This window comes from Brassica napus, chromosome C1, assembly GCF_020379485.1.
Source record: "Brassica napus cultivar Da-Ae chromosome C1, Da-Ae, whole genome shotgun sequence".
Classification (NCBI taxonomy): Eukaryota; Viridiplantae; Streptophyta; class Magnoliopsida; order Brassicales; family Brassicaceae; genus Brassica; species Brassica napus.
In genome coordinates this window covers 45,366,096-45,392,900 of record NC_063444.1, presented here as the reverse complement: position 1 = coordinate 45,392,900, position 26,805 = coordinate 45,366,096, and the positions used below count along the sequence as shown (strand labels likewise).

General features: G+C 36.2%; 6 protein-coding genes across 6 annotated transcripts; 4 read left to right on the top strand and 2 right to left on the bottom strand.

Annotated features, from left to right (window-relative positions):
• Positions 1-22: 22 nt before the first annotated feature.
• Positions 23-4,567, bottom strand: LOC106432655 (protein STRUBBELIG-RECEPTOR FAMILY 7). The gene is made up of 16 exons (XM_013873500.3): positions 4,296-4,567; positions 3,801-3,936; positions 3,642-3,713; positions 3,492-3,557; positions 3,336-3,407; positions 3,187-3,255; positions 3,037-3,108; positions 2,902-2,967; positions 2,773-2,835; positions 2,365-2,702; positions 1,989-2,278; positions 1,625-1,899; positions 1,405-1,537; positions 803-936; positions 569-725; positions 23-484 (listed from the first exon to the last, which is right to left on the bottom strand). Exons 1-16 carry the CDS (start codon positions 4,390-4,392, stop codon positions 353-355), a joined length of 2,172 nt encoding a protein of 723 aa, XP_013728954.1. The 5' UTR covers positions 4,393-4,567; the 3' UTR covers positions 23-352.
• A 102-nt stretch (positions 4,568-4,669) lies between these two features.
• On the top strand, positions 4,670-12,306 carry LOC106432648. Its single transcript, XM_048744918.1, has 7 exons — positions 4,670-6,214; positions 6,368-6,469; positions 8,061-9,830; positions 9,910-10,797; positions 10,866-11,198; positions 11,286-11,639; positions 11,744-12,306. The coding sequence occupies exons 4-7, from the start codon at positions 10,588-10,590 to the stop codon at positions 12,023-12,025; spliced, it is 1,179 nt and encodes a 392-aa protein (XP_048600875.1). The 5' UTR covers positions 4,670-6,214; positions 6,368-6,469; positions 8,061-9,830; positions 9,910-10,587; the 3' UTR covers positions 12,026-12,306.
• On the top strand, positions 6,420-7,749 carry LOC125580069 (glutathione S-transferase T3-like). The gene is made up of 3 exons (XM_048744035.1): positions 6,420-6,469; positions 6,916-7,223; positions 7,277-7,749. Exons 1-3 carry the CDS (start codon positions 6,420-6,422, stop codon positions 7,747-7,749), a joined length of 831 nt encoding a protein of 276 aa, XP_048599992.1.
• LOC106432637 (protein bfr2-like) lies at positions 8,974-10,299 on the top strand. The gene is made up of 6 exons (XM_048744034.1): positions 8,974-9,213; positions 9,271-9,393; positions 9,442-9,603; positions 9,669-9,830; positions 9,910-10,116; positions 10,198-10,299. Exons 1-6 carry the CDS (start codon positions 8,974-8,976, stop codon positions 10,297-10,299), a joined length of 996 nt encoding a protein of 331 aa, XP_048599991.1.
• A 673-nt stretch (positions 12,307-12,979) lies between the features above and the next one.
• On the top strand, positions 12,980-16,888 carry LOC106416851. The gene is made up of 5 exons (XM_048744033.1): positions 12,980-13,008; positions 13,087-14,695; positions 14,780-15,405; positions 15,484-15,691; positions 16,274-16,888. The coding sequence occupies exons 1-5, from the start codon at positions 12,980-12,982 to the stop codon at positions 16,886-16,888; spliced, it is 3,087 nt and encodes a 1,028-aa protein (XP_048599990.1).
• Positions 16,889-22,191: 5,303 nt separating this feature from the next.
• Positions 22,192-24,316, bottom strand: LOC106418059 (small polypeptide DEVIL 22). Its single transcript, XM_048746155.1, has one exon. The coding sequence runs from the start codon at positions 22,563-22,565 to the stop codon at positions 22,386-22,388; it is 180 nt and encodes a 59-aa protein (XP_048602112.1). The 5' UTR covers positions 22,566-24,316; the 3' UTR covers positions 22,192-22,385.
• Positions 24,317-26,805: the final 2,489 nt, after the last annotated feature.

Genomic DNA, 26,805 nt, shown 5'->3' with positions numbered 1-26,805 from the left:
GACCGTTTCTAGGGTAGCAACATAATTAAAATTCGAATTATTAACATGAAGATTATTCAGAAACAAAAAAATAAACAACGTTCGCTTGGAACTCACAAAAGGAATGGTTTTGTTCATGTTGATGGAATCTAAAAAGGCTACATATTACAAGAGAACATGGGATTATACAATGCGTAAAGGTTGTTGATGTTTTTATTCTCTCAGTTTTATGAAGAACACACAAAAAAAAAAAACTTTTGTTTAGTTGATTTTCTCTGCCTCTGTCACTTGTTCTCCTCCCTCTCAGAATCAGAGCAGACCAGAGGAAAAAAAAAAGGCAAAGCTTTTGTTTTTAGTTTCTCAGGTAAAGAATTTACATGTAATCATTAGCTCCAGAGCTACCAGACCCGACTCCGACTGTTCTCTTGCTCATGTTGGCTCTCTGCACCAACACAACCAACGCCTGCACCACTTCAGACATCGGTGGTCTAAACTCTGGCTCCGGCTGTCACAAAAAAATACCATTAACATTCAGTTCTCTCATTCTCTCCATGTGCAGCAAGCACACATTTACATGTATATGCATTACCTGAACGCAAAGTGCAATAACATCTGCAAATCGTGATAGAGATTTAACAGGGTAAAGCCCTTTGAGAGCTGGATCAACCATTTTCCCCAATGCATCAATGTCGTGAAGCTGAGGTGTTGCCCATCTCACCAATGACTGTTCAGATCTTGACCTTGTGCTGTAACCAAAGAGACTTATTAACACATTTCACTCTTAGGAAAATGAATTAGTACAAAAGGATATATATATTAGTACCTGTCAAATGGTTTTCTTCCGGTTAAAAGCTCAAGCATCACTACTCCAAAACTGTACACATCGCTCTTCAGAGAGTATTGGTCTGACATTGAAACTTCTGGTGCGTTGTACCCTTCATCGTTTTGGTTCAGTAGCTGCACAATGTATCAGAATAATAACTAATGGAGAAACAGGAGATCGTGCTAGCATTCAGGTTTTCGGTTCGGGTTGGGTTTCTATTTTTTTATAAAACCCAAAATGGTACCGCATTAGAAATGGTTCGGGTTTGGCTGGTTTAAAGCCAAAAAAAGCCGAAAACACCAAAATCCGAGTTAAACCCAGAAAAGCCAAAAAAAAATAGTTGGATAATTCGGGTTTTTAGATTTTTTATTTATAACTTATAGATAAAAGAACTAAAAATTAGTATTTTTTATTATATTTTGAATACTCGGATATCTGTTATTCAGTTCCGGTTTGATTTTAGTCTTGGGAGTTTAGAAAAATAGTAACTGTTCAAGTTTTTGTAAATTTTAGTCCAGTTTTAGTTTCCATTTTTTCGGTTCGGTTCGGATTCGGATTTTTGGGCTACGGATAATACGCTAGCTGGAGACTTCTGTATATACCTCATTCGCAGTAGGGAGGAAGCTAGCGAGACCAGCGTCTGAGAGGTGAGGGCTCAGCTCTGAGTCAAGTAAAATATTCGCTGATTTGATGTTCTTGTGGACTATAGATGGTGAACAAACTTCATGCAAGTACCTGCCACAACAACAACAACACTTCCCATCAGCCTCTCTTGCCATGTAATGCGCAAAATAATGTGATTTAATCTGTTTAAAGACTTACTCCAATGCACGTGCAGTGCCAAGAGCGATCTTCACACGAGGGTTCCATATCAACGGCTTGCTTTCCTCTTCCGAAAGATGCAAAAAGTCATGCAACGAGCCGTTTCTATAAAACTCGTAGATCACCAAGTGCTGTCCATGTTCACAACAGTAACCATCAAGCTTCGTCACGTTCTCATGATCCAAACACGCAATTTTCGATACTATCTCCGTAAAATCATCAGCCGCCGTGTCAGTGGGAAGCGCAGACGAGTCTATCTTCTTCACAGCAAGTACCTATTATTAGATGAACAAAAACAAACAATATCTCAGTGTCATTAAAAAAATCGTGAAAAGATTACTACTAATAAGATCTTTTTAATAACCTTTCTATCATCAAACTGAGCTCTGTACACTCTTCCGAAAGTCCCTTCACCGAGAAGGTTATCGACGCTGAAACTATTGGTAGCTATTTGAAGATCTGCAACCGTATAGGCCTTCACATTTGAAGGAAGGACAACAGCAGGTTTCTTTGTAACAATAGGCTTTCTCGGCATTGAATCATCTTCATCAAATGACTTGTGTCTCTCAGCTGGTGGAGGGCGTAGGTTCATCGACAATGAAGTGTCTAGTTTCTTTGTCTCAACCAATGGTGGATTCTGTATAGCCTTATTCTCTGCAACCACATGAACACATAGTAACTAATTAGTAAGGAAACTCATAAGAACTTGGGACCTCTGATATATATATTTAGATTATTACCTTGATGAAGGTCGTTTGAAGCGAGTGTGAAGGGTTGAGGTTGGTTAATGTTATCAGTCCTTTCAATGTCTGTGGAGGATGTCTTCTTTGATCTTCTCTTCTTGATCAAGAAGAAAGCTACCACTGCTGTTACAACTAACAATGAGATGACTATTCCTGCTATGCCACCAGCTCCAATCCCTGACTTGCTGGAATCACTATTGCTGCTACTGCTTGAATCACCATTGTTACTGCTGGATCCTCCTTTACCGGATTTAGGAGTAGGTGATCTATGGATGGGAGGTGTGCCAGGAGGTGGTGGAGGTGCAGGCCCGGAACTGAGTGGATTGCCATCTTTTCTGTTTCCAAAATTAGTGAGATAAAGAAAAAAAGTTTCAAGAAAATGGAAGAAACTAATCAAGAACTTACTGCAAGTTAATGCCCTTCAAAGAATCAGGGATCCAGCCTGTGAACTGATTGTTTGCAATGTTCCTGAGGAAGCAACAACATTCAAAATGATGGGTTTCTAAAAAACGGATTAGAGATTAAGTTACTCACAAATTTTCGAGAGGAAGGGTGGCTAAGACATCAATGGTGCCTGAGAACTGATTGTTCTGAAGATAACTGTGGAAGTTCATTCAATTAGTACTAAGTGGTTCACTTTAAGTGAGTTCTTGTAAGAGAGCAACTTACATTGACTTTGCACTTGTAAGAGAGCTCATTGAGTTTGGAAGAGAGCCTGTGATGGTATTGGAAGAGAGGTCCCTTGAAAACACACATGGATTCGTCATTAACTAATCAATCTCTTAACTAGTTTAACTCAGTCAAAGAAGAGGACCTTACAAGATAGAGAGGGAGGTGAGTTTAGTGAAGTCAATAGACAGCTGCTTAAGCTGGTTGTGAGCAAGATTGCTGAACAAAAACCAATGTTGGAGCATTAAACAACCAAACTTCTCCAAGATAATGTCTGAAGATTAAATAATTGAACTTACAGGTACTTGAGAGGTGTCATTTGAGAAACCGAATACGGAAGAGATCCAGTGAACTGGTTACTAGCAAGATTCCTAGCACAAATTCAGAAACTTTATCAGCTTAAAACACACACAAAGAAACTTGTCAATCACACAGAGAGAATCATTTAAACATACAATCTCTCCAGATTTGGAGGAAGCTGATACGGCAAGTCCCCTCCAAGGTTATTGTTGCTTAGATCACTGCAGGTTTCACCAAACACAGTCCATAAGCTATGCCATTAATACAAACTTTGGAGTTTTGTATGATAGAAGATGAATGCTTACAGCTCAGTAACAGAAGTCAAATTATCAAGCGCGTAGCCTAGTGATCCAGAGAGGCCAAGACCTGATAACTTTCTGCAAGTAGATAAAAAAAAGAAACAAATGTATTCAGCATATAACAAACACAGTGATTTATTAAATGATGATCAGAGAAATGATTACATTTGAGTAACTCGTGAGCCAAAGCATGTAATGCCTTTCCAGTTTTGTTCACAAGGATCACCTCCTGATGATGATGTCCAGTGTGACAGCTGTCCTGGAGAGTTCATGGCGCTGAACATGAAGTTTAACGCCGAAGCTGCACGTATAGAGAAACCATGAGGGAACTATTCAAATCATCTTGTTGCTTTTGTCGGTTCCGTGAAGTAGATCCAATATTAGAGACTTAAAGTTTTAGGTCTAATTGAAGAAATGCTTTATGAGTTACACACAAAGAAAGGAAACAAAATAGAAAGTTGGGTGAATAAAGGAGAAAAAGGTTCGAGATTTGAGGTTGGTAAGAACCCGTTTTGAAGAAAAGAACATAAATTTTATTTGAGTATTGGTAATGGAAAAAAAAAACCCAGAAACATAGATACAATTTACACAAATGAAGGATTAAAAATCATGGAAAGATCGAGACTTTTGAAGGAGAAGACAGAGAAGAAGGAAACTCACTGTCAGATGCATTAGTGGCTGCAAGGATGAGACTTGGCTTAAACCCAACAATGCAGAGCATAAACAGAGCCAAACCCACCCAGTGATTCTCCTTCATCTTCTTCTTCCTCCTTCCTCTCTCTCTCTCTCTCTCTCTCTCTAAAACCAGATGAGACAGAATAAAAACTTGAATTTGTAAATTTTCAGACTTTTGTGTTTCTGAGATTTTAATTTTTTATTATTATTATTTTTTGTTGTTAAGCTTTAGATTTTATACTGCTGTTTCAGCCAGAAGACGAAGCTATCGAGCAAAGCTGGCAAGTAAGAATCCAAGAGCCATTGGAATAGCCTTCGGCGCTTAGCTTAGCATTTTCTTTTCCTTTTTTAATTATTTAACCGTAGTAATTGTTTTTTTTTTAAATTATTTTACAGTAGTAATTTTCTTTATAATATTTATTTTACTAGTAATTTATTTATCTGTAGTTTTAGATTTATTAAAACATTTGATCAGTAGTTTTTATGCAGTTGTCTCGTATTCCCACAACTAAAGGAAAATACAAATACAAATACAAATAAAAATAATAACTAGAAGTAGTTTTCATAAGGCCTACGCGCTTTTAAAATGTGTGTTTTCTTGTATTTTAATTTATTTTCTAGCTTGTAACATTTCTTCCTGCGAGTAAAACGAAGCTTTTCATATATGTATAGATTTACTTTGAAGATTGGTTATGATGGCAGGGTCTTTCCATCATTGCTTTGAAGAATTAGTTACTTTCCCTTCACATCTAAGTGGGGATTTAAAAAAGGTAACTGAGTAAAATGTGAAAAAGGTAATTCATGTGGGTGAATATGAGTTAAATCATGCATTAATGCCGCAATTATAGGTATACACTGTGTTAAATAAACTCATCTTAAACAAATTCACGAGGTTCTTGTAGCATATATGAACTTTTTTTCTATTAGAGAGACGGACATTAGTCCGGATATATATCATTCGATTATGTGTATGAGAAAATATAATTATAATGATTAAGATTAACATCCAAAAACGTCATTCATATTATTTGTATATATGCCAATCATTTAGTAAATTTTAAAATTGTTGTCAAACAAAAAGTAACATCAGAGGATAATCAATCATTTAGTTTAGATTATCCCAATAAAACTGAAATAATAATCTGGTATAAAACGTCTCAATCGGCCACTCTACGTGGTTTTAACCTCTCATCCCCTTATGGCACCTTTAGCCCTGGTTCTTAAGACCACCTCCATTGATGGGGTCTAAAGTAGAGTTTCAAGCAAAAGTGAAAAAAAAAAAAAAAAAATGGAGAAAAAAAGAAGAAGATTTTTAATTGGGTTATTTGGAACTGGTAAGACACCCTAATGTGGTAGTATCCCATTCGATTACTCCTTTAATGTCTCTCTCTCCTTCGTCTCGCGAAATCAATTTGGCTTCCTCCTCCATTCTCGATCAATCCATCGCTGCTCTCGAATTTCATCATCTCATCTCATCGTTCTATTCTGAGATCTCATCTCATCTCATCTCATTGCTCTCGGTTAGGCAAGGCTTCCTCCTTCATTCTCTTTGCTTCCGAATCTCATCTCATCTCATCGTTCTCTTCTGAGATCGAATCTCATCTCATCTCATCGTTCTCGGTTAGGCAAGGATCCCATCTCATCTCAGAAGAGAAGAAGGCTTGAAGAGAAAGCAAGGATCGAGGGAAGGATGAAACTCAGACAACATGCAAGGCTTGCGGTAATGAAGGTGGAAGAAGATGAAGAAGAAGAAGAAGAAGAAGAAGCAAGATCTTTTGCATAGAAACAGAGGGTTGGTTGGTTATAACAAGTGATGATGATGACTTTGAGGGAACAAAATCTCTATTAGTCTGGAAACGATATGCTTAAGCTATGTGTGAATGATTTCGTCAGTTTTCTATAAGGTAGCGATGGTGGGAATGATTGTTTTAGGAAAATAGATAAGCTTAAATTTTAAGTGTTCGTTTGTATTCTTTGGGTTTTTTATTTCGTTTATCTCTTCACAACCATGGTTTAGTTCCTTTTTTATCTAAATTTCTTTGTTGCTTGTGTAACAGGTTCGTGTGAGTTTGCTTTTGATTCATTACGGAATCAACACAAACGTCAGAAATGGATTCACCATCATCAAAACATCTGTATTTTATTTCAGAAAGCAACAGGTTAGTATACTTTTCCTTTAAGATAAGGTAGATATCGAGTAGGTTGGGAATTAAATGGACATTATTATTATGGTTTGTGTTAGTTGTGGTGAGGTGATTTGCATTTAGTAATAAATCTTGTTTTAGTTTTAGGTGAAGAAAACTTGATTGACATTAACTTCTAAAAACAATATTTAGTTTTTCTGCGTGTCTGAGTTTGTTTCTCAAACCCTTTGGAATTAAATTGACTTTATTATCGTGTCTGAGTTTGTTTCTTGATTGTCTGAATAACATTGATTGCCATTAACACATAACACCTACTAAACTCTCTTTAACTTTCTTTTTAAAACCGACCAAACTCTCACCTTCTCGATTCATATCTTCTTCTCCTTTGATAATTCATTTCATATCTCCTTCACTATGGAACCATTTAGTTAAGAGTGTAGCCTTCAAAACCTCTTAAACAGTCAGCAACCAAACACCTCCTTCTCCTTTCTAAATCGTGAACCTAGTATAGAAGTCACCTCCTCGGATGCAAAATGGGCTGAAGATGATACTGAAGATGAACACACCGTGTCTGACCGTAAAGAAAGACGGAAATGGTCTCCAACTGAAGATATTGCGCTCATCAGTGCTTGGCTTAACACCTCCAAAGATCCGGTGGTGGGAATGAGCAGAAAGCAATCGTGTTTTGGAAACGGATTACAGGCTATTTTGCATCCTGTCCAAAGGTTGCTGGTTTGCAAAAGAGAGGGGCAACACAATGTAAACAAAGGTGGAGGAAGCTTAATGAGGGTGTTTGTAAGTTTGTTGGGTGTTTTGATGCAGCTAGGAAAAAGAAATCCAGTGGGCAGAGTGAGGATGATGTATTAAAAATGGCTCATGAAATATTCTTCAAGGTCAAGTTTACCCTCGAGCATGCTTGGTTAGAACTTCGCCATGATCAGAAATGGTGTGGTGCTTCAGAGACTAAAGACAAGGTAAGCTCAAAAAGAAGAAAATTGAATGATCAGTCCCAACAGTCAGCGTCTTCTGTGCCAGGGTGCGATGGTGAGGATGAAGCATCGGCTCGGCCCATTGGTGTCAAAGCAGCAAAGGGCAAAGGTAAAAGCAAGGCAAAGACTTCGGACAAGGCAGTGGAGTTTCAGGGCATCTGGGAGATAAAGCAAAGGGATTTTGAGTTAAAGGAGAAGCTTAACAAGCAAAAGTTGCTTGATAGCCTCATTGCCAAGACAGAGCTTCTAGATGAACTAGAAATCTCTTTGAAAAACAAACTAATAACTGACATGTTGTTAAGTTAGAATGGGAAGTTAGTTTGGTTTCTCTTGTGTGCTTAATCTGGAGTCTGTAGTTTGTTGTTGTTGTGCTTAATATCGAGTCTCTTTGTTGCTGGTCTGTATGCTGGTTTCTCTTTGTTGTTATTGTCGGGTCTGTAGTATGTTTTTGTTGTCTTGGTTAATGATTAATGTTTGGTGTATCTCGTCCCTGTTGCTTGGTAATAAAGCTTAATGCTGTGTTGTTGTTTTCTTCCTTGTTGTGTAGTAATAAAGTATCTCGTCTTGTTGTATCTTGTGTTGTCTTATATATCTTTCCTCTCTTTGTTTTATTGCAGGTATATCACATGAGACTTGCAGACGAAGAAAATTACCATGTGACAGAACAAGACAATATGTCTGATGTAATAAAGTTGTTGAGTTTTGTATCTCGTGAAGTCCTAATTTGTGTGAAATGTTTCACGTTTTTTTTAGTTGTACCAAACGATATACAACCTGTCTAAACTTGTCTATATAAACTTGTGAGAAAGAAATCAAATGTAAAACAGAACAACAACTTTGAGCATCTTCATATCTTTTTTAAAAGCAATTCACTACAGGAAATGTGGGTATTAATAGCGTCGTAGCATAGCGTTTTTTGCTTCTCTGCTATTGTATATAAACACGGGCCTTTATAATAGCGTTTTTGAAATGTATAAGCTATCTTTGTAGTCGCGGGAAAATAAAATAATTCAGCCGCGTTAATTTGGTAAGTGGAGGCGCCTTACCATTGCAAATCAAAAACTAAATGCTATCGTATATGAAAAAATATATTAAAAATAACTTAAGTATTAATCAAAACCGAGACTTCATTCTCTTCACTTCACTCTCTTCACATTCCTCAAAATCAAAATCGACTCATCGAAGTTCTTCAGAGTTCTCTCGAGTCGAAGCTTCAATTGGTATGAGTTTCGATTTGATTCTGAGTTTAGAATAGAGACTGGTTCTCTCGAGTCGAATCTCTTTGATTTTGGGTTTCTCTTTGATTCAAATCTCTTTTCACATGCATGTCCGCGTTAACACATGATTCGATTTTTATTGTGGGTTTCGATTAGGTTTTGAATATGATTGTGGGTTTTGATTAGGTTTTGAATATGATTGTGGGTTTCAGTTTGATTTTGAATATGATTGAAGGTTTCGATTTGATTTTGGGTTTAAATTTTTTGATCGAATGGCTTGATTTGATTTTGGATTTGTTTATCAGTTTCAGAAATGGCAAAGACAAGAGGAGGACTAGTTGGTTCTCGTCGGAGTAGACGTAATCTAGGCTTGGAGGTAGTAGATCAAGAGGACAAGGCACCGCAACTAAAAGTGAAGAAAAGAACAGCAAAGAAAATGGCTTCCCCTAAAAAGAATTTAGTTTTAACGCCAACGAGAAGAAGTAGTAGAATCAAGAAAGTGGCTGCTGAAGATGATTACATAGAAGATGTAACACCACCTGACGATGATGAGGTAGAAGATGTTACACCTCCTTAGGATGATGAAGTACAAGATGTAACACCTGCTCAGGATGATGAAGTAGAAGATGTAACACCCGAAGATAAGGATGATCAGGCTGAGAAGTCAATGTCTGAAGAAGATAAAGACGACGAAGAGGATGTCAATGGGAAAGAGGATGAAGAAGATGGCGATGTCAATGGGAAAGAGAATGAAGAAGATGGAGATCTCAATGGGAAAGAGAATGAAGAAGAACCGGCCAATATGGAAGATGATGGAGTTCTTAATGAGAAAGGGAACGAAGAGGAAGCTTGCGAAGAAGAAGCTCGCGATATGGAAGAAGATGGCACTGCGCAAGATGATGAGATTCCTAGTACTGAAGGAGTTGAGCTAGCAGGGGAGGAAGTTCAAAAAAAAATAAAAGAGGACCTACAAAGTTGCGTAGAGTGGCTGAAAATCCCAATGATAAGATTATGGTCACATTCAATGACATTGGTGAGCATGTTGGACCTGGTTCAGTAACACTATCGTCGTTTCTTGGTCCTCTTGTGAGGGAACATGTTCCGGTTACACTTGCCGATTGGAGAAAACTTGATGCAGCGACTAAAGCAACAATGTGGGAAGAAATTCAGGTTTGTATATATATTAGTATGTTTTGTTTAACCGCAAGATGAAATTATAAACATGTTTAACTTGATTATTGTGATGCAGGGGAGGTTTAACTTGCAAGAAGAGTGGCAGAAAGCTGTTATTTTCAAGCAGCTGGGAAATGTGTGGAGGGCTGGGAAGTCGAGGCTGGTGTCACAAGTACGTGTGGCGAAGACTGCAGCTGAGAGAATAGCTTTAAAACCGAGCAACATCCCATCCCTTCAACTGTGGAACACTTGGGTTAAGAGTAAGACTACCAAATCTTTCACAGTGAGTTATCTACAACTAAGTAAGTTTCATCCTTAAAGGTCATGTCTGATGGATATAATCAATGTCATATTTATATTGTAGGAAACGAGTAACAAGTACAGAGCGATGAGAAGAAATCAGATTCCTCACACCACCAGCCGCAAAGGAATGCTTCGTTTAGCTGATGATATGGTAAAAGAGTAGTCAAACATCTACATATTGTACATCAGCTTGTTAGATTAAAATGGTAGTGAGATATGTTTGTTTTCATATAGAAAAAAAAGAGTAAAGACCCAAGTAAGGTGAGTAGATCCAAGGTTTGGATTGCGGGACACACTCATGCTGATGGCAGACCTGTGAAGCCCCAGTTTGCTGAGACTATTGTAAGCATTATGGAAGTTGTATATTGTGTATAGTTAATAGACTATGGCAATGAATGATTTTGTGTTTAAATGATTGTATCAGGAACAAATACAGTCACTTGACAGTCAGATGGACTCCACATCAGCTGCTGATAACATAAGGGAAGATGCTGTGAGCAAGGTTTTGGGAAAAGACAAACCTGGACGAGTAAGGGGCTTTGGTAGAGGGATTACAGCTAATAAGCTAGCATATCTGCAATTTAGAGACGCTAAGATTGCAGAAATGAAAAGTGAGATTGAAGATTTAAAGGGGATGGTGCGAGAATTAGCTGAGAAGAAGGTAATCCTTTTCATTACCTTTGGTCAATTAGTTTTAAGACATTTACGATTTCCGTTGCCTTTTCTCAGAAAAGTAATGTTGATGCTGAAACATCTGAGAGTAGTGGTGGATTCAAAGAAGGAGTCAGAGTACAAATACTGGATTGGATTGAATCAGAGGATGTTGTTGTTGGTGAAGGAGAATTCTGCTCTGCTGAACCGAAGTACAAAATTGGTCGTATACCAATTGGTCCTAATGCAGTGGCTATCGTAGTTAAGTATGCACTAAGCGCATCAGCTTCACTCTGGAGGCCTACTACGGATGTGTTAACTCTTGATGAAGCTGTGGGATACAAGATATCTTGGCCAATGGATAAAGTGATTTTGGATAAGGATCCAAACTGTTCTGAAGATTTATCTATGGTAAATTTTCAAATCTTGTTTTCTTCTTACAACAATTGAGTCATCTCTAATCATTACTAAAATTTCTAATTTCAAATCTTGTTTTAGCAAAGCAAGGAAGGTGAATATCGAAGATGCAAGATATATGATTGGACCAATGATGAGGACGAGGTCATTGCTGAAGGTCTCGTGTGCTCTTCAAAATCCAAAGACATGGTTAACAACATACCTCTGGGTCCCAATGCTGTTAGTGTCGAAGTAGTGAAGGTGTTCAATGATCAAGCATATTTGTGGAGGCCAACCGCTGATATGTTCTTGATTGGTGATGCACTTAGCGAGAAAATAGCATGGCCAGTCCTAAAGGTTGAAGTCATGCCTACACCCGCTACAGAAGTAACACCAACTAAATGTGCAGGGAAGAAAATAGCATCACCTTCGAAGCCAGCCAAGAAAAAAGCAGTGGTATGTAATTGACATGAAGTTAAATTTTTTTATTTGCCTGATGATTGATGTTGCGTCCTTGATTGATGTTGGAACTTGCTTCTGTCATCTTGTTTGAGTTGTAGAGTCCAGGCAGCACTAGTTCGACCAGAAGTCCGAAGCAGAAGTGCACTCTCTTGGATTGCAACAACTCTGGACGTAAGGTAGCTGAAGGAAGGGTAGCTTCAACGGATCCGAATGAGTTGTGCCACTTTGTACCCCTAGGTCCAAATGCAAGCAAGGTGTGGATTGATGTGGCTAAGATCGGTGATGCAAAAGTCTGGAGGCCAAATTCAGAGATTGAATACATATCTGATGCAATGGGTTCGGTTGTGGCATGGCCAAATGACAAAATCAAGTTTGTCTAAAATTGTCGTCTGAAACATTTTTCAAGTTGGTTCTCATCGGCTATGTATTTCTAGTGTGTGATCGAATGTTTAGGTACTTTTTTACTCGGTTGAAATCATGTATGATATTATGTAACAGTTAGCAGACAAAAAAAAAAAAAATTATGTGTTATATTATGATATAAGGTTATGTGTGAAAATGTTTAGCTTGTTAACCCCTATACCCTTAAGTGCATAATTTTACATTAAACCATAAGCTTTAAAAATTAAATCCACAGACGGGAAGACCAAAAATTAAAATCCTATACCCTAAGTGAAATCCCTAAACCCTAAAGTACAAACCTATACCATATACCCTAATTGTACTTGATTTCACAATTTTGTTCATTTTTAAAAGGATATTGTAATCTTAATTTCACAAAACTGATTAATTATAAATTTTATAAACACTCATTTGTTCAAACCCTATACCCTAAAGCCTTTGTACATACAAATAAGTAGTAGTGTTTATGAACATATGAGCTAGATTGATCAATCTTATAAAAGCTCACATAAAAAATTATATTCATACAATTTTTTTTTGTAAAATTGGAAAACTGAATATTTGATTTTTAAGATTTAATTTAATTTTTTTTGCTTCAAAATCATATTTATATATTAATTTCCAGATTTCAAACGAAATTAATACCTTGAGCCAATAAGGAGTAACCTCCAAGATTGCAGACGTGGCAAACCATATGCCGATGGATGTGTCTTCCCAACTTCAATCTTAGCCATTCTTTTTATTTTTTGAGCCAATGAGGAGCAACTACTAAGATTGCACTCGGAAAATTTCAGAACACAACATCTCTCTTTCTGTCGAAACTCCTTTCTGTCTCGCGATCTAAAATCGAAAAAAACCTAAAGAAAGCACATGTATCTCTCGAGCTAAAATCAAACCAGCTGTTCCTGTATTCGCCGATTGAAAGTAAGCAAATGGATAAGTCGTGGATTTGGCTTCCAAGGTATAACCTAAAATCCCTCGATCTCATTTCTACTCGCCGATTGAAATAAAGCTAACTTCTTTTGTCTGATTCTTGTAGGAATAGCCACGAGTATTCAGAAGGAGCAACTAATTTTGTGAATTCGTCCGCAAAAAGATTGGGAAGTCTGTCTGAAATGCTATGCCCTTGTAGAGACTGCCGCAATCTGAGCCATCAGTCACTGGATAAAATTGTGGAGCATTTGGTGATTAGGGGTATGGATAAGAAGTATAAGAGTTCTCGTTGGAGTATTCATGGAGAAAAAAGAGATTCTGCAGAAGACAGTGTTCTTCAATATGAAACAGAGGCGTTTGATTTGTTTAAGACAACATTCTCCATGGACGAAGGTGGTCCAAACCCGACAACTGACAACGAAGACGATGAAGCACCAGAGGAAATTGAGTTTAAGAAAAAGCTCAGAGACGCTCAAACGCCATTATACTCGGATTGTCTCAAGCACACAAAGGTTTCAGCTATCATGGGACTTTACAGATTCAAGGTTAAAAGTGGTGTGTCGGAGAACTACTTTGATCAGCTGTTGGTTTTACTTGAGGATTTGCTACCTGAAGACAATGTTCTTCCCAAGAGTTTAGCTGCAATCAAGAAATTTCTGAAGATCTTTGGGTTCGGCTACGACAGTATTCATGCTTGCAAGAATGATTGCATATTGTATAGGAAGGAGTATGAGAACCTAGAAAGCTGTCCAAGATGCAAAGTTTCAAGATGGGAAATGGATAAGCACAGTAATGAGTTAAAGGTGGGGATTCCGGCAAAGGTCCTTAGATATTTTCCAATCAAGGACAGGTTTAGGAGGATGTTTAGATCACAAAGGATGGCTGAAGATCTGCGTTGGCACTATACCAATGCCACTGAAGATGGTACAATGCGGCACCCTGTTGATTCTATCTCTTGGGCACAAGTGAATGCTAAATGGCCAGACTTTGCTGCTGATCCACGGAATCTTCGACTTGGGATTTCTACAGATGGGATGAACCCTTTCTCCATGCAAAGCACCAATCACAGCACATGGCCAGTGTTGTTAGTGAACTATAACACGCCTCCAACCATGTGTATGAAGGCTGAGAATATAATGCTGACTTTGTTGATCCCTGGTCCTACTGCTCCTGGTAACAACATTGATGTTTACCTAGCACCACTGATAGACGATCTAAAGGATTTGTGGGCTGAGGGTATTGAAGTGTATGACTCATTTGCGAAGGAGAACTTTAATCTCAGAGCCTTGCTGCTTTGGAGTATCAGTGACTATCCAGCCTTAGGAACACTGTCTGGATGTAAAGTAAAGGGGAAACAAGCCTGCAATGTATGTGGAAAGGATACACCTGCAAGGTGGCTTAAGTTTAGCCGCAAGTTTGTCTACATGAGTAACAGAAGGAGACTACCGCCTGGCCATCGTTACAGATATAAAAAAGCTTGGTTTGACAACACTGTGGAGGAAGGGAATGCTAATAGGATACAAACAGGCGCTGAGATATATGAGACACTACAAGCTTTTACGAATGATTTTGGTAGACCTCTAGAGAAGGAAAAAAAAAGGAAAAGACTAGAGTTGGAAGATGATGAGAGGTTACAAGAAGAAGAGTGTGAAGAATCAAATGAACTATGGCGGTGGAAGAAGAGATCAATATTCTTTGATCTACCTTACTGGAAGGTAAACTATAGTAACTGACCTATATTATCTGATTACTGGAAGAAGAGATCAATATGTCTAACAGTTTCTTGTTTAATGTGTTAGGAGTTGCCTGTTCGTCACAATATTGATGTTATGCACGTAGAAAAGAATGTGTCCGATGCTATATTGTCTCTGTTGATGCAAAGTGCGAAGTCAAAAGATGGGTTGAAAGCAAGAAAAGACTTAGAAGATATTGGAATCAGAAAGCACTTGCACACAGAGGTGAGGGGAAAGAAAACATACTTACCTCCTGCTGCCTACTGGTTATCGAAGAGAGAGAAGACCATTTTCTGCCAAAGGTTAGCTAAGTTTAGAGGCCCTGATGGTTATTGTGGTAATATTGCGAATAGTGTTTCAGTAAACCCTCCAAATATTGGTAGTTTAAAGTCGCATGATCATCATGTCTTAGTACAGAACTTGTTACCAGCTGCATTAAGAGGGTTGTTACATAGGGGTCCTAGGATAGCCATAAATAGATTATGCAGTTACTTCAACAGGTTGTGTCAGCGCATCATTGACCCAGAGAAATTTATATCCATGGAGATAGAGTTTGTGGAGACAATGTGTCAGCTGGAGCGCTTCTTCCCTCCAGCCCTTTTTGATATCATGTTTCACCTTCCACTACATTTATCAAGAGAGGCACGGTTGGGAGGACCAGTTCACTTCCGATGGATGTATCCCTTCGAAAGGTTTGATCAACATCTCTCTTCAATATATCCACTTCCCACAATGATGTTTGACTAATATTCATATTTCCTGAGTTATAGGTACATGAAAACACTAAAGGCTTTTGTTAAGAATTATGCAAGGCCAGAAGCATGTATGGCTGAGGCGTATTTAGCTGGAGAATGTGTTGCATTTTGTTTAGAGTTCCTTAAAGAATCAGTACCAGTTCAAGAAGCAGTTAATCGTAATGAAGATGTTGAGGCTGATAGAATGGTGGTTGAAGGCCGACCTCTGCAGAAGGGTATAGAGGTTACCCTGTCAGATAAAGATAGAGACATTGCACATCGATATGTGCTAATGAACATGGCATCTTTGGATCCCTTTCTTGAGTAAGTAATTCTCTATGTTTCTTCTACTTGTTTTACTCATAATTTCATTTTCATATACTGTTGTTTAATTTAAAATCAGGATGCATTTGGAAGAGTTGCAAGCTAAGGATGCTCGATTGGCTAAAAATGAAACTTTGTTATGGAAAAACCATACTGAACACTTTACAGAATGACTTAAAAATAAGGTTACAAACTCCAAATTCTTTTCTTGATTATTATTGTAAATACTGGTTAGCTTGTTTGGTGATGACTGGTTAGCTTATTTGGTGATGACTAGTTAGCTTGTATCATGATGCCTGGTTTGTATCTTGAAGAACATGTCCATATTTTAGTGAATTGATGTCTGAGTAGCTTATAGCTTGATGAAACTGTCTGGATTTTTAGTATTTTGATGACTGGTTAGCTTGTAGATTGATGATTGGTTTCGTGGTACATATTATCATGTTTTGATTATAATTTAAGTACCTCGGCTTGATGATAATCCTCTGATTTCCTGCGGCAGATTCATTTAGACTCAAAAGATAGTCATTCTAAGGAGATAAGGTGGTTGGCATTTGGACCAAGAAATGTTGCTTTAGCACATAAAGGATTCATCATCAATGGCCAACGGTTTCATACTGATGCGGTCAAGCTGAAGACACAAAACAGTGGAGTAACTTATGAAGCCTTTAGCATGTGTAGATCAAGTGCAAGAGATATGAGACAGGTCGCGGATATGATTACATACTATGGAGTGATAAAGGAGATTTTGGTCATCGACTATCACATGTTCAAAGTGCCACTCTTTAGATGCAACTGGGCAAACACAGCGAATGGTGTGAAGGAAGAAGATGGCTTCACTCTTGTTAACCTTCATATGAACCAAGCAGCCTATTTGAAAGATCCATTCATTCTACCTTCTCAAGCGAAACAGGTTTTCTACTCTAGGGAGGATGATGCTTCAAATTGGTATGTTGTTATGAGAGCACCATCTAGAGGTTATCATGAGTTGGAAACAAAAGAGGATTTAGGTGGTGCTCCTTTACCTGTCCAAGAAGTTGATGATATGGGTGATGATATGGATGATGATAGTGTATATGTTAGGGATGATTGTGAAGGTTTATTAGTGGTAGATTGATGATATGTTGTATGCTTGTGTGATGGTTTGTATGAATGTGATAATGTTGTGTTATGGGATTTGAATAATTATATTGATTTTTAGAATTTTAATAATTTATATTGTTTTTATTTCATATTTTCGAATTAATTATTTAAAAATCAATTCAATAATTATTATTAATTAATTTTGGGATAATTATAAAACTAATTAATAACATGAAACATTTGATATCTTTGCTACTAGGAAAAATCAAATTATTTGGTTCTAATAACATTTATTAAACATTATTATAAATACTAACAATTGCGAACAAAAAAGCGCTATTGTTATACACTTAGTAATAGCACAGAGGAAAATCGCTATTAAAAGGGTTGGACTTTTTATAACGGGTGATGTCAGAGCGTCCAAGGAAACGCTATTAAACTAAAATGATAGCGCTTTTCGTCCGCTATTACTAACCACATTTCCTGTAGTGATTGTTTCTTCTCCTTAACCGAGCAAAACAAATCATCTCTAAGCAATTGTTTCTTCTCCTTCACGTTTCTTATCCTTCTCATTTCTTCTCCTTCACATTTCTTCTTCTTCTCATTTCTTCTCCTTCTCATTTCAAATGGCATCTTCTTCTTCTAATAATTTCGAAGACTTGGATGAAAGATTTGATCATTCGATCAACAATTCGAAAATCTTCTAATTCGTCATGGTGAGCATCAAGAAGCATCAAGGTCAAAAAAGAAACGAGCCTACATTGAAAGACAACGAGAAGAAGGACACATGCAGTTATGGAACGATTATTTTAGTGAAGATGCAGCATATCTTTCTCACATGTTTCGACGGTGTTTTCGAATGAATAAGCCCTTGTTCATGCGTATTGTTGATGGACTATCTGCTGAAATCCCATACTTTCAACAAAGAAGAGATGCTACAGGAAGGTTTGGCCACTCCCCGTTACAAAAGGCAACGACAACAATTCGTATAATGGCATATGGTTGCCCAGCTGATGCGGTCGACGAATACCTCCGACTTGGCGAGACCACCGCGCTTTTATGCTTGGAACATTTTGTTCAAGGAATCATAAATTTATTTGGAGATGAGTATTTAAGAAGACCCACGCCAGAAGATCTTCAATGTCTACTCGATATTGGAGAGATACGCGGGTTTCCCGGGATGATAGGAAGCATTGATTGGGAGTGAAAGAATTTTCCAACCGCATGGAAAGGTCAATAAACACGTGGATCAGGAAAGCCAACAATTGTTTTAGAAGCTGTAGCTTCACAAGATCTCTGGATATGACACGCGTTTTTCGTACCTCCAGGTACATTAAACGATATCAATGTTCTTGATCGATCACCGGTTTTTTATGATATATTACAAGGTCGAGCTCCAAAAGTTAATTACTTTGTCAACGGACATGACTACAATTTGGCTTACTATCTTACAGATGGTATTTATCCAAAATGGACTACTTTTGTCCAATCTATTTCACTTCCGCAAGGTCTGAAAGCATCTCTATTCGCTACACAGCAAGAAGCTGTACGTAAAGATGTCGAGCGTGCTTTTGGGGTCTTGCAAGCTCGATTTTCCATAGTCAAAAATCTAGCTCTTTTGTGGGATAAAAATTGGAAAGATAATGAGAGCATGTATCATTCTACATAATATGATTGTAGAAGACGAACGAGATGGGTACACTCAGTATGATTTATCTGTTTTCGTGCAACCGGAATCAAACCGAAGTTCACAAGTGGATAGAACATTTTTTACAGATATGCCTTCAAATCTCGGTAATATGATGAGCATTCGGAATCGAGTTCGTGATAGAAGAATACATCAACAATTGAAAGATGATTTGGTTGAGAATATATGGCAAAAATTTGGAACAAATCAAGATTTCAACTAATCGTTTTTTTCTCGTTTACTATTTGTATTTGTATTTTTAATATGTTTTGATGTCATTTTTATTAAAAAAATTATGTATGCTTTTATTTTAAATCATTCTACTTAAAAAAATTATTATTTCAGAACCCCATGGGGTTTTCCTATTGGAGAGGAAAAAATTATTTCCACTAACCAAAGTTCTAAACTTGCCAAATCACCTCATTTACTCTTAATTTAATCATTAGACCCCATTAGAGGGTCTAATAGATGTACATGCTCTAAGGAGTTTTTATGAGGTGTGGACCCCACAAAAAACTAAAATCCACCCCTTCTTCTTCTTCAAGAAGAGAGTTTGGTGGAGTTCTTTTACTGTTCGCGGACTCCACTGACACGTGACGGCACGCGATTGATTAATTTTTTTTTTTTTAAATCAGACCAAAAAGCAAAATTAAAACCCTAAAAGGCTCTTAGGGTTAAAGATGCCCTCAGTAATGTCTTCGTTAAAGTCTTCTTCGCGTATAACGTTCCTTTTCTTGATTTTATTTCGCTCTTTATAAATTATATTTGACAGCCCAACAATATACGTGTTTGTGGTATTAGTTTTTAAATGCACCACGAGACAAATATACATAACACATACATGATAAAGGGCTTGGATTTTACCATTTTGGTTTATAATAGTAATGCAAAGCTATATTTTGATACAAACCTACTGGTGACATGTATTTTTTTTTATAAAAAAATCACACTAAATAATAGAGTAGTAAATAGGTATTTAGATAGCTAAAACTCCTACACTTGAAATCCCGTGAACATAAATTTTTCTTACTCTCCTACATAAATTGGATAAAGGTTTCTAAATATTAAATTTATAAACATGCTTACAGTTACCATTATTGTGTTTGTAGAATAGATCAATTGCTTGAAGCCAAGCGTGTGCCAGCGAGAATGGATGACACGGACGGTCGATATATTTTATATAACGAAAGATATGATGTATCTTTTTAGCAATTTTTGTTTCTTGATCAAAGATTCATCAAATGAAAACAGATGTTAAGAAAACATTAGATAAAAACAAAACACAAGCTTCTTTGAAACCTGACGTCTATCTACAAATATTCGTCGGGTAACAACAACAATCTCATCGAGCTAATATTTATTGCTATTACATTTTCGTTTTCGTTTGTCTCATTGGTAATTATTCGAGTTCGTTAGCTATAAATTTCGTAAGATTGTATCGTGGAGTTGGTGTTAGGTATATTTTAATTTTTATTGACACTTGACGCGGACTACATGTTCAATAAATACAAAGTTGTTAGACAAAGAAAAATAAGAAGTTCGAATCTATACACAAAACAACTTTCATTTATTAGCTCCTAACCAAGCATTTTCAGAATCATCAATCAAGCCGTTGACTACTAGACCATGTGGAACGATAATTGACTAGACTACGCGTAATGTGGTGCCGTTTATTTGTTTGCCGACAAACTACGCGTCGTTTTCTATTTTGATTTTCTTGCAAAAGCTAGACGACCGTTATTTTGGTAGGTCCATTGGAGAACTATTTGCTTCCATAACATGGTCCTGGTGCGTGTTAGTGTGTGTGTAGTGCGTGTATGCTTTTTTATTTATCTATTTTCCAAATATCCTTTATATCGATGGTGTATGCTTCTATGGTTTACATTTAAAGATATTGTTTTCTACCCACGAAATTTTAAGTAACATGTCAATTATATCATCCCTCTACAAACCCTTTATAAATAGACTCTTGATTCGATTAGATTATTCGTATGTTCGTAACGTTCACAAACTTGGTCGTTATTACTATTATGTAATTCCTTCGGAGTCTATAACTGTATTTGTATAAGTTTTTGTCTTATATGCTGACCGAATATATATATATATATATATATATATATTATAATTTAAATAAATAAAGTATTGAAAGTTATTCCATCACTAATTTCTTGGAATATCAAATAAGCCACTTGTTAACAAGAGTCCACCAAAAATTCTCATAGAAAGAAACATTGAAAATAGTATTTATTCAAAAAACAAAGCATTTGTTTGATGACCTATAATTTATAATACATATTAGTTTATTTATCTACTCTTCTGAGAAAAATGAAACACATTACAAGAAAAAAAATTCTTTGCTTGTTGGAGAGATTACTTTCTCTCGGAATAAATAGGATTGAGAACTGACAGTAGACAGAACCTACTTGTTGCGTGCATGTCAAGAGAACAAAAATTTATTTGTACCAGAAAATTTAAAAGCCTTGCATTAAATGATATAAAACGTGCTTTTAAATCTATCTATACTGAGAGTTGGGAGAGCCGTTTTTAACGGACTGGTCCTTGCATAGGATGAAGTCCTTGTACATTTATATTCAGGCCTGATTTTATTAAAACGAATCAACGATCGTTATCATACATTCACCGTGACCAAGCCAAACCAATATAATAATCCCATAATAACTACAACATAAACGCAGATATCCAAATGATAGGAGTTTATGAGATTCGACATTTACTCCAACAAGAGTTATGTGGATTATTAGAAACCGGCTTAGCCATATTTTATGTACTAACTTAACTTAGAAACATTGGTTTTGAGCAAAGGTTGAGAAAGAAATGCAACATTTGTAAAATATGGGTAAGAAAGAGCGGGAACTAAAGGACATGTGTAGGATTATTGGGTCGTTTAGGACAGAGGCCTACTTTCTCAACACCTTCACAAGTATGCATACGAAATTTTATGGGCTATTGTGAATTGTGATGAAGGTTCTAAACACCGACACGTGCCTTCGTTTATCCGAATTTGTCACGTTAATCCTTTTCTTTTTCTCTTGCATTAGCCATTTTAGATGGAATAATAGTTGTGAGGAATATAAAAATCGATGAATAGACAAAGAAAGACGATGATGGACCGGATTATGACCTTCAGATGTACCCTCTTTGAAGAGTGCTCTGTTTTTGAACCGGAACTTGGTTTGTGGGATAAGTCAAGACTGAACCGGTATTCGGTTCAGATGTTGGTTTGTACTAAAAAATCCGATGAGTTCTGTGTTGTTTAATTTTTGAGCTTGAGCAAATAAAATAATTTAAAAGCCAGAGATCAAAAGTTGTGTTTATTCTTATATATAAAATTCTCGCATTGGTTAACAACCAGAGGCAAAAATCAAACAAAAAGATCTTATGATATATATGTATGAAACCAAAATAGACTTCTTTGGTAAAAGTGAAACTAAACTCAAAACTTCCACAAGATCTCATAGTAGGAACTCATTTTCTAACATATAACATAATCATCCACTCTCTCCATATGTTCCAGAAACATTAAAACCTCCACTGCTGATAAAGTCTATCTCTCTTTTGATTGATGCAAAATAACCCATGAAAAAAATAAAAGCCCAAAAGATTTTAGGTTTAAAAAAGACAAGATTTTTACCGGGTCTTGCACCAAAAAAAGAGAGAAAATCAAAAGTTCTGTCGAGAGGGATCACGCCATGCCGCCACCAGCACAAACAGAGAGCTTCAACATCAATGGAGCTTCAAGAAAAAGAGATGGAAGGAGAGGAAAATCTATATACATAATTAGTTATATGTAGAGGTTAATTTGAAGGAGATCTCAAATGACTCTCTATTCATCGCCATGGATGTACCAACAGCAAAGCATGGTGGCGCAACGGCGGAGAATATAGAGACGAGCTCGTTGTTCCTTCACCAAGGATACGTATTTGCTTGTAAAGGCATGACCTTTATTGAATTTTATCTTGAATTCTGCCATGAGTTTTTTTTTTTTGAAAAAAAATTCTGCCATGAGTTGATAACTAGGGTTTTATATTAGTGTGATCAAAGATAGAGACTTTGGTTTTTTTTTTAGTTTAGGGTTGAGACTTTGGTTGCCCAAAAAAAACCCTTTGCGGGTGATGGAAGAGAGAGAGGGAGCAGATGAAAAAATTATGATGAAGTAGAGAAGGATTTGAAGACCTTATATAGAGAAAAATAAATAAATAAAAAGGAAAGTGAATTAAGAGAAGATGAAAATACGGGTAACAAAACTTAGGGGGTGATCGGTAGTTGCCGTAGGTGATGTCCACAACCCTATTTATTTCTAAAGCACCAAATTCAGAGCAATCAAGCTTTAATTTTTTTTTTGAAACCACAGCTCTTGAAATAACCTACAGCTGTACAAGTGCTCTGCAGAGCCAAATATCCAAAGCAATTTTTTAGTGCTTTCCATAAAATTCTACAGCAATAAAATCTAAAGCCACAGCAAAAAGTTTACAGATTTTTTTCTACAGCAAAAATTTTAAAACTACAGCCATTACCAATCAGACCTTTAGGTTCACCCTTAGGTAAATCTTTAAATTCATCTCTCCTCTTATTACCAATCAAAATATCACATATATTAATAATAAAATACATTATTTTTTTAAAAAAATCTAAACTAATTGAAAAAAAATAGTGACGCTTATTTTAATGACGCCAACACCGCTAACTAAACCCTAAATCTTAAATTCTAAACCCTAAACCTAAACCCTAAATTCTAAACCCAAACTCTAAACCCTAAACCCTATATCTTAAACCCAAATCCTAAACCCTAAACCCAAATTCTAAACTCTACACCCTAGATCTTAAACTCAAACCCTAGATCATAAACCCAAACCTAGACTCTAAACCTAAACCTTAAACCCTAAAGAAACAATATTGACATTAACCCAAACTTTTGGGATATAGTATTTGGGTCAGGGTTTACGATTTGAGTGTAGGGTCTAGGGATTAGGTTTGGGTATATGGTTTGAGTTAAGAGTCTAAGATTTGAGTTTAGGATATAGGATTTTGGGTTTAGGGTTTACCGTTTGGAATTAGGGTTTAGGATTTGAGTTTAGGATATAGGGTTTGGGTTTACGGTTTACGGTTTGGGTTTAGGATTTGAGTTTAAGGTTTAGAGTTTGAGTTAAGAATTTAGGGTTTAGATTTAAAGTTTAGGGTTTAGTGAGTGACGTTAACATCATTAAAATTGACGTTATTATTTTTTTTAATTATTTCAGATTTTTTTAAAAAATAAAATTAATCTATTTTATTATTAATTTAGGTGACATTTTGATTGATAACAAGAAAAGAGGTGAATTAAAGGTTCATACAATGAACCTAATTCTTGTTCGAATATGGGTTTTTTTTTTTTTTGGTTAATTGAGAAATATGCAGGGTCGCTTTGAATTCTCCAAGGGAGTATACTTTCATGAAAACATAACTTTGAACATAAAAATTGTTATATTATCGATTGGAAAATAAGAAATCCTTAGAATACTACATTTTCACTTTGTACATATATCGTAGAAACTTCCGTTTAAAAAATGTTTAGTTATAACTTATATGTAAGAAACGCAGTAAGCACAGATGTTTATTAATATTATTATCCCCTATAAATGAAATTATTTAATGTAACTTGACATTATTGTTTAATAGGCTTCAACACAATCTAAAAGAAAGAGTATAAAAGGGAGAAAGGTGAGCATGAAAAAAGGAGAGATGTTGAAAGGAGACAAAACATTGAGATTGAGTTTCGGGGAACATGCAACCGGCAATCTTATATTTTGCCTTCTCCACTTGAGCAAGTTTGTTTGGTTCGCTTCTCTTTTTATAATCTCAACTTATCTCCAAGAGCATATCAAATGATCGAATCAAAATGGATCAAAAATTATTTTGTTAAACAAAATTATATAAAAATACTTTTTTCCAATCTCAATATAACTGCATTCGTTTTGCTAGGGATTGTGCCAACCTATTTTGTTTTTGTTAGTTGGGGTATATGGAGCAAAACCAACAATTTTCCATGAAAACAATACCGACAACTAATTTGGTCCTGGTTTAAATAGATAAAATTTAACACATACTTCTTCTATAGCTGTCTAACCAACTAGTAACAATTTTGTTTGTAGCAGAAATTAAATATACGACGAGTTTACCATCTTATTCCAACCTAATTTCAATGATGAAAATTCCGGAAGAGTAATAATCTATTTCCATTTAAGGTTTTGTATATTCAATGGACTTTATATGAACACTTCTTCTTTTCATTAATTGTATGAAATTTGGTGTTAATATAATAAGTAAAAAAAAGAAAAGAACTTAAGCATGATTAAGTTAAGATAAAAGCTAGCAAAATTATATTTACAAACGAGTTTTATTTAGTTTGTTAATTTGGTAAGTGTTTATTAATTTTTAAACCGGTAACAAAACAAACATGAACTATAATATTTTCTACACTATGGTCGGTCCATCCACATCTCAGCTCGAGTTTAAATCATTATCTTTAACCATGTTATAACTAAATGATGCAAAACACAATATCTGTAATCGGGATCGTGACTGTTCCCGTTTCTCTATCTTTTGCTGCGGTTTTACAGCTAGTAGAACAAAATCATCCATCTTGATATCTTCCTCATTTTTCTAGTCGTTTCTTCGTCACTTCGTGTATCAATTTACGGATCACAACAGATTTGCATCACATTCAAATCCTCATCAATCATACATGTTAAGATACGAAGACTTCAATAAATGTTTTTGTGTGAGTCTAAAAGATTCTAAGCCGAACCAGAATCAGAAATCTTTATTATGTTGTTTCGTATAGCCAAACCAATATTCCCACATTCCAATAAATTGAAGGATATGATGACATTGAGATCCTAGTCAATTTTGCATTGAGATATAATCGTCTTAACACTTAACAGTAAAGCCCAATTTTAACAACATACAGTCTCGTGTTTAATACGATGGGTCTTAATTTGGACTAACCATTTTGTTTTAACGTCCCTACATTCAACTTATATTATTTTGATGTTTTCGAGGTGGCAATTGGCCTTTTGCAATGCAATTGATTTAAGAAGATTTTTTTTTTTTGATTTACGAAGTTACATATATCTAAAGCCCAATTTTAACAACGCGCAATCTCGTTTTAACCATTACTGTTAAGTGTTAATCGTCTTAACACTTAACAGTAAAGCCCAATTTTAACAACGTGCAGTCTCGTTTTGAATACGATGGGTCTTACACCCATTTGGACTAACCATTTTGTTTTAACGTCCCTACATTCAACTTATATTATTTTGATGTTTTCAAGGTGGCAATTGGCCTTTTGCAATGCAATTGATTTACGAAGTTTTTTCTTTTTTGATTTACGAAGTTACATATATCCTTTCAGTAAGCCTCACCTATATTATTATCTAATTGTTGTTTTCACGGATTTGTAAACTCTTGTTTGTAAGAGAGTATAGTTTTTTTATTGATCTTGAGTATTCGTTCTGTAAACTCTTGTTTGTAAGAGAGTAATAGTTTTTATAGATCTTGTATGTAAGAGAGTAATAGTTTCTGTAAACTCCAGTTGACCACTCTGCTGTTATGAACCTTGCAACGTGTCGACTCTGAGATCGGAGAACGAACCACTTTCCACCAGCCGTCATACTTCTCTTGGAAGATCTCACCCCCATAGGGGAAAGTAATTCTATGGGGGAGGAGGTTTCTCACCGAGTCAGATACCGTCAACAATTGCGTCCACATTTATCTAGAAGTAGTTAAATAATTTTACAAAAAAAAGGTAGTTAAATAACTAAATAAAAACCTAACTAGAGACATATATATATATTATGTATGAACTCTTTCTTTTCGAAACTTTGGGTGTCTCGGTGAGATTTCTCTCCCAGACACTGTTTTCGAGGTAAGGAGAAGCGAGGTGACCAGCGGATAATAACGTGATAGTGACTACTCACTTTCTTTCCAAGAAAGGAAAGTATTCAACGGTCACTTGTTTCTTCTCCCTTGGAAGTCCTATTTCTTTATTTGATAAAGCGTCCTCCACAGAGGTTCTTCATCTTTTTCGAACTTCCATCTTCAAATTTCATACTTCATTCCAACGGTGCAACTTGAATCCAGTGTTTTCACCATAGATCTCACAAACTTCCACTCAGAAATCACCCATCACATCAAGTTTCAACCCTAAGTTCCTTCTTTCAAGCTCTTACGAGACAAAATAGCAAGACTATAGCGAACGTGAGCTC

Bases quoted from the DNA above. Each gene is read 5' to 3' on its own strand.
- LOC106432655 (XM_013873500.3), bottom strand. From the start codon at position 4,392: ATGAAGGAGAATCACTGGGTGGGTTTGGCTCTGTTTATGCTCTGCATT. The intron at 3,558-3,641 runs GTAAGCATTCAT...TGAAACCTGCAG, and splicing joins TTGACTTCTGTTACTGAGCT to TGATCTAAGCAACAATAACC. The intron at 2,279-2,364 runs GTAATAATCTAA...ATGTGGTTGCAG, and splicing joins TTCAAACGACCTTCATCAAG to AGAATAAGGCTATACAGAAT.
- LOC125580069 (XM_048744035.1), top strand. From the start codon at position 6,420: ATGGATTCACCATCATCAAAACATCTGTATTTTATTTCAGAAAGCAAC. The intron at 6,470-6,915 runs GTTAGTATACTT...CCTCTTAAACAG, and splicing joins TTTATTTCAGAAAGCAACAG to TCAGCAACCAAACACCTCCT. The intron at 7,224-7,276 runs GTGGAGGAAGCT...GTTTTGATGCAG, and splicing joins GCAACACAATGTAAACAAAG to CTAGGAAAAAGAAATCCAGT.
- LOC106432637 (XM_048744034.1), top strand. From the start codon at position 8,974: ATGGCAAAGACAAGAGGAGGACTAGTTGGTTCTCGTCGGAGTAGACGT. The intron at 9,394-9,441 runs GTCAATGGGAAA...AATGGGAAAGAG, and splicing joins AGGATGAAGAAGATGGCGAT to AATGAAGAAGAACCGGCCAA. The intron at 9,604-9,668 runs GTTCAAAAAAAA...CCCAATGATAAG, and splicing joins TTGAGCTAGCAGGGGAGGAA to ATTATGGTCACATTCAATGA.
- LOC106432648 (XM_048744918.1), top strand. From the start codon at position 10,588: ATGGACTCCACATCAGCTGCTGATAACATAAGGGAAGATGCTGTGAGC. The intron at 10,798-10,865 runs GTAATCCTTTTC...GCCTTTTCTCAG, and splicing joins GAGAATTAGCTGAGAAGAAG to AAAAGTAATGTTGATGCTGA. The intron at 11,199-11,285 runs GTAAATTTTCAA...ATCTTGTTTTAG, and splicing joins GTTCTGAAGATTTATCTATG to CAAAGCAAGGAAGGTGAATA.
- LOC106416851 (XM_048744033.1), top strand. From the start codon at position 12,980: ATGGATAAGTCGTGGATTTGGCTTCCAAG. The intron at 13,009-13,086 runs GTATAACCTAAA...TGATTCTTGTAG, and splicing joins TCGTGGATTTGGCTTCCAAG to GAATAGCCACGAGTATTCAG. The intron at 14,696-14,779 runs GTAAACTATAGT...TTAATGTGTTAG, and splicing joins TTGATCTACCTTACTGGAAG to GAGTTGCCTGTTCGTCACAA.
- LOC106418059 (XM_048746155.1), bottom strand. From the start codon at position 22,565: ATGGCAGAATTTTTTTTCAAAAAAAAAAAACTCATGGCAGAATTCAAG.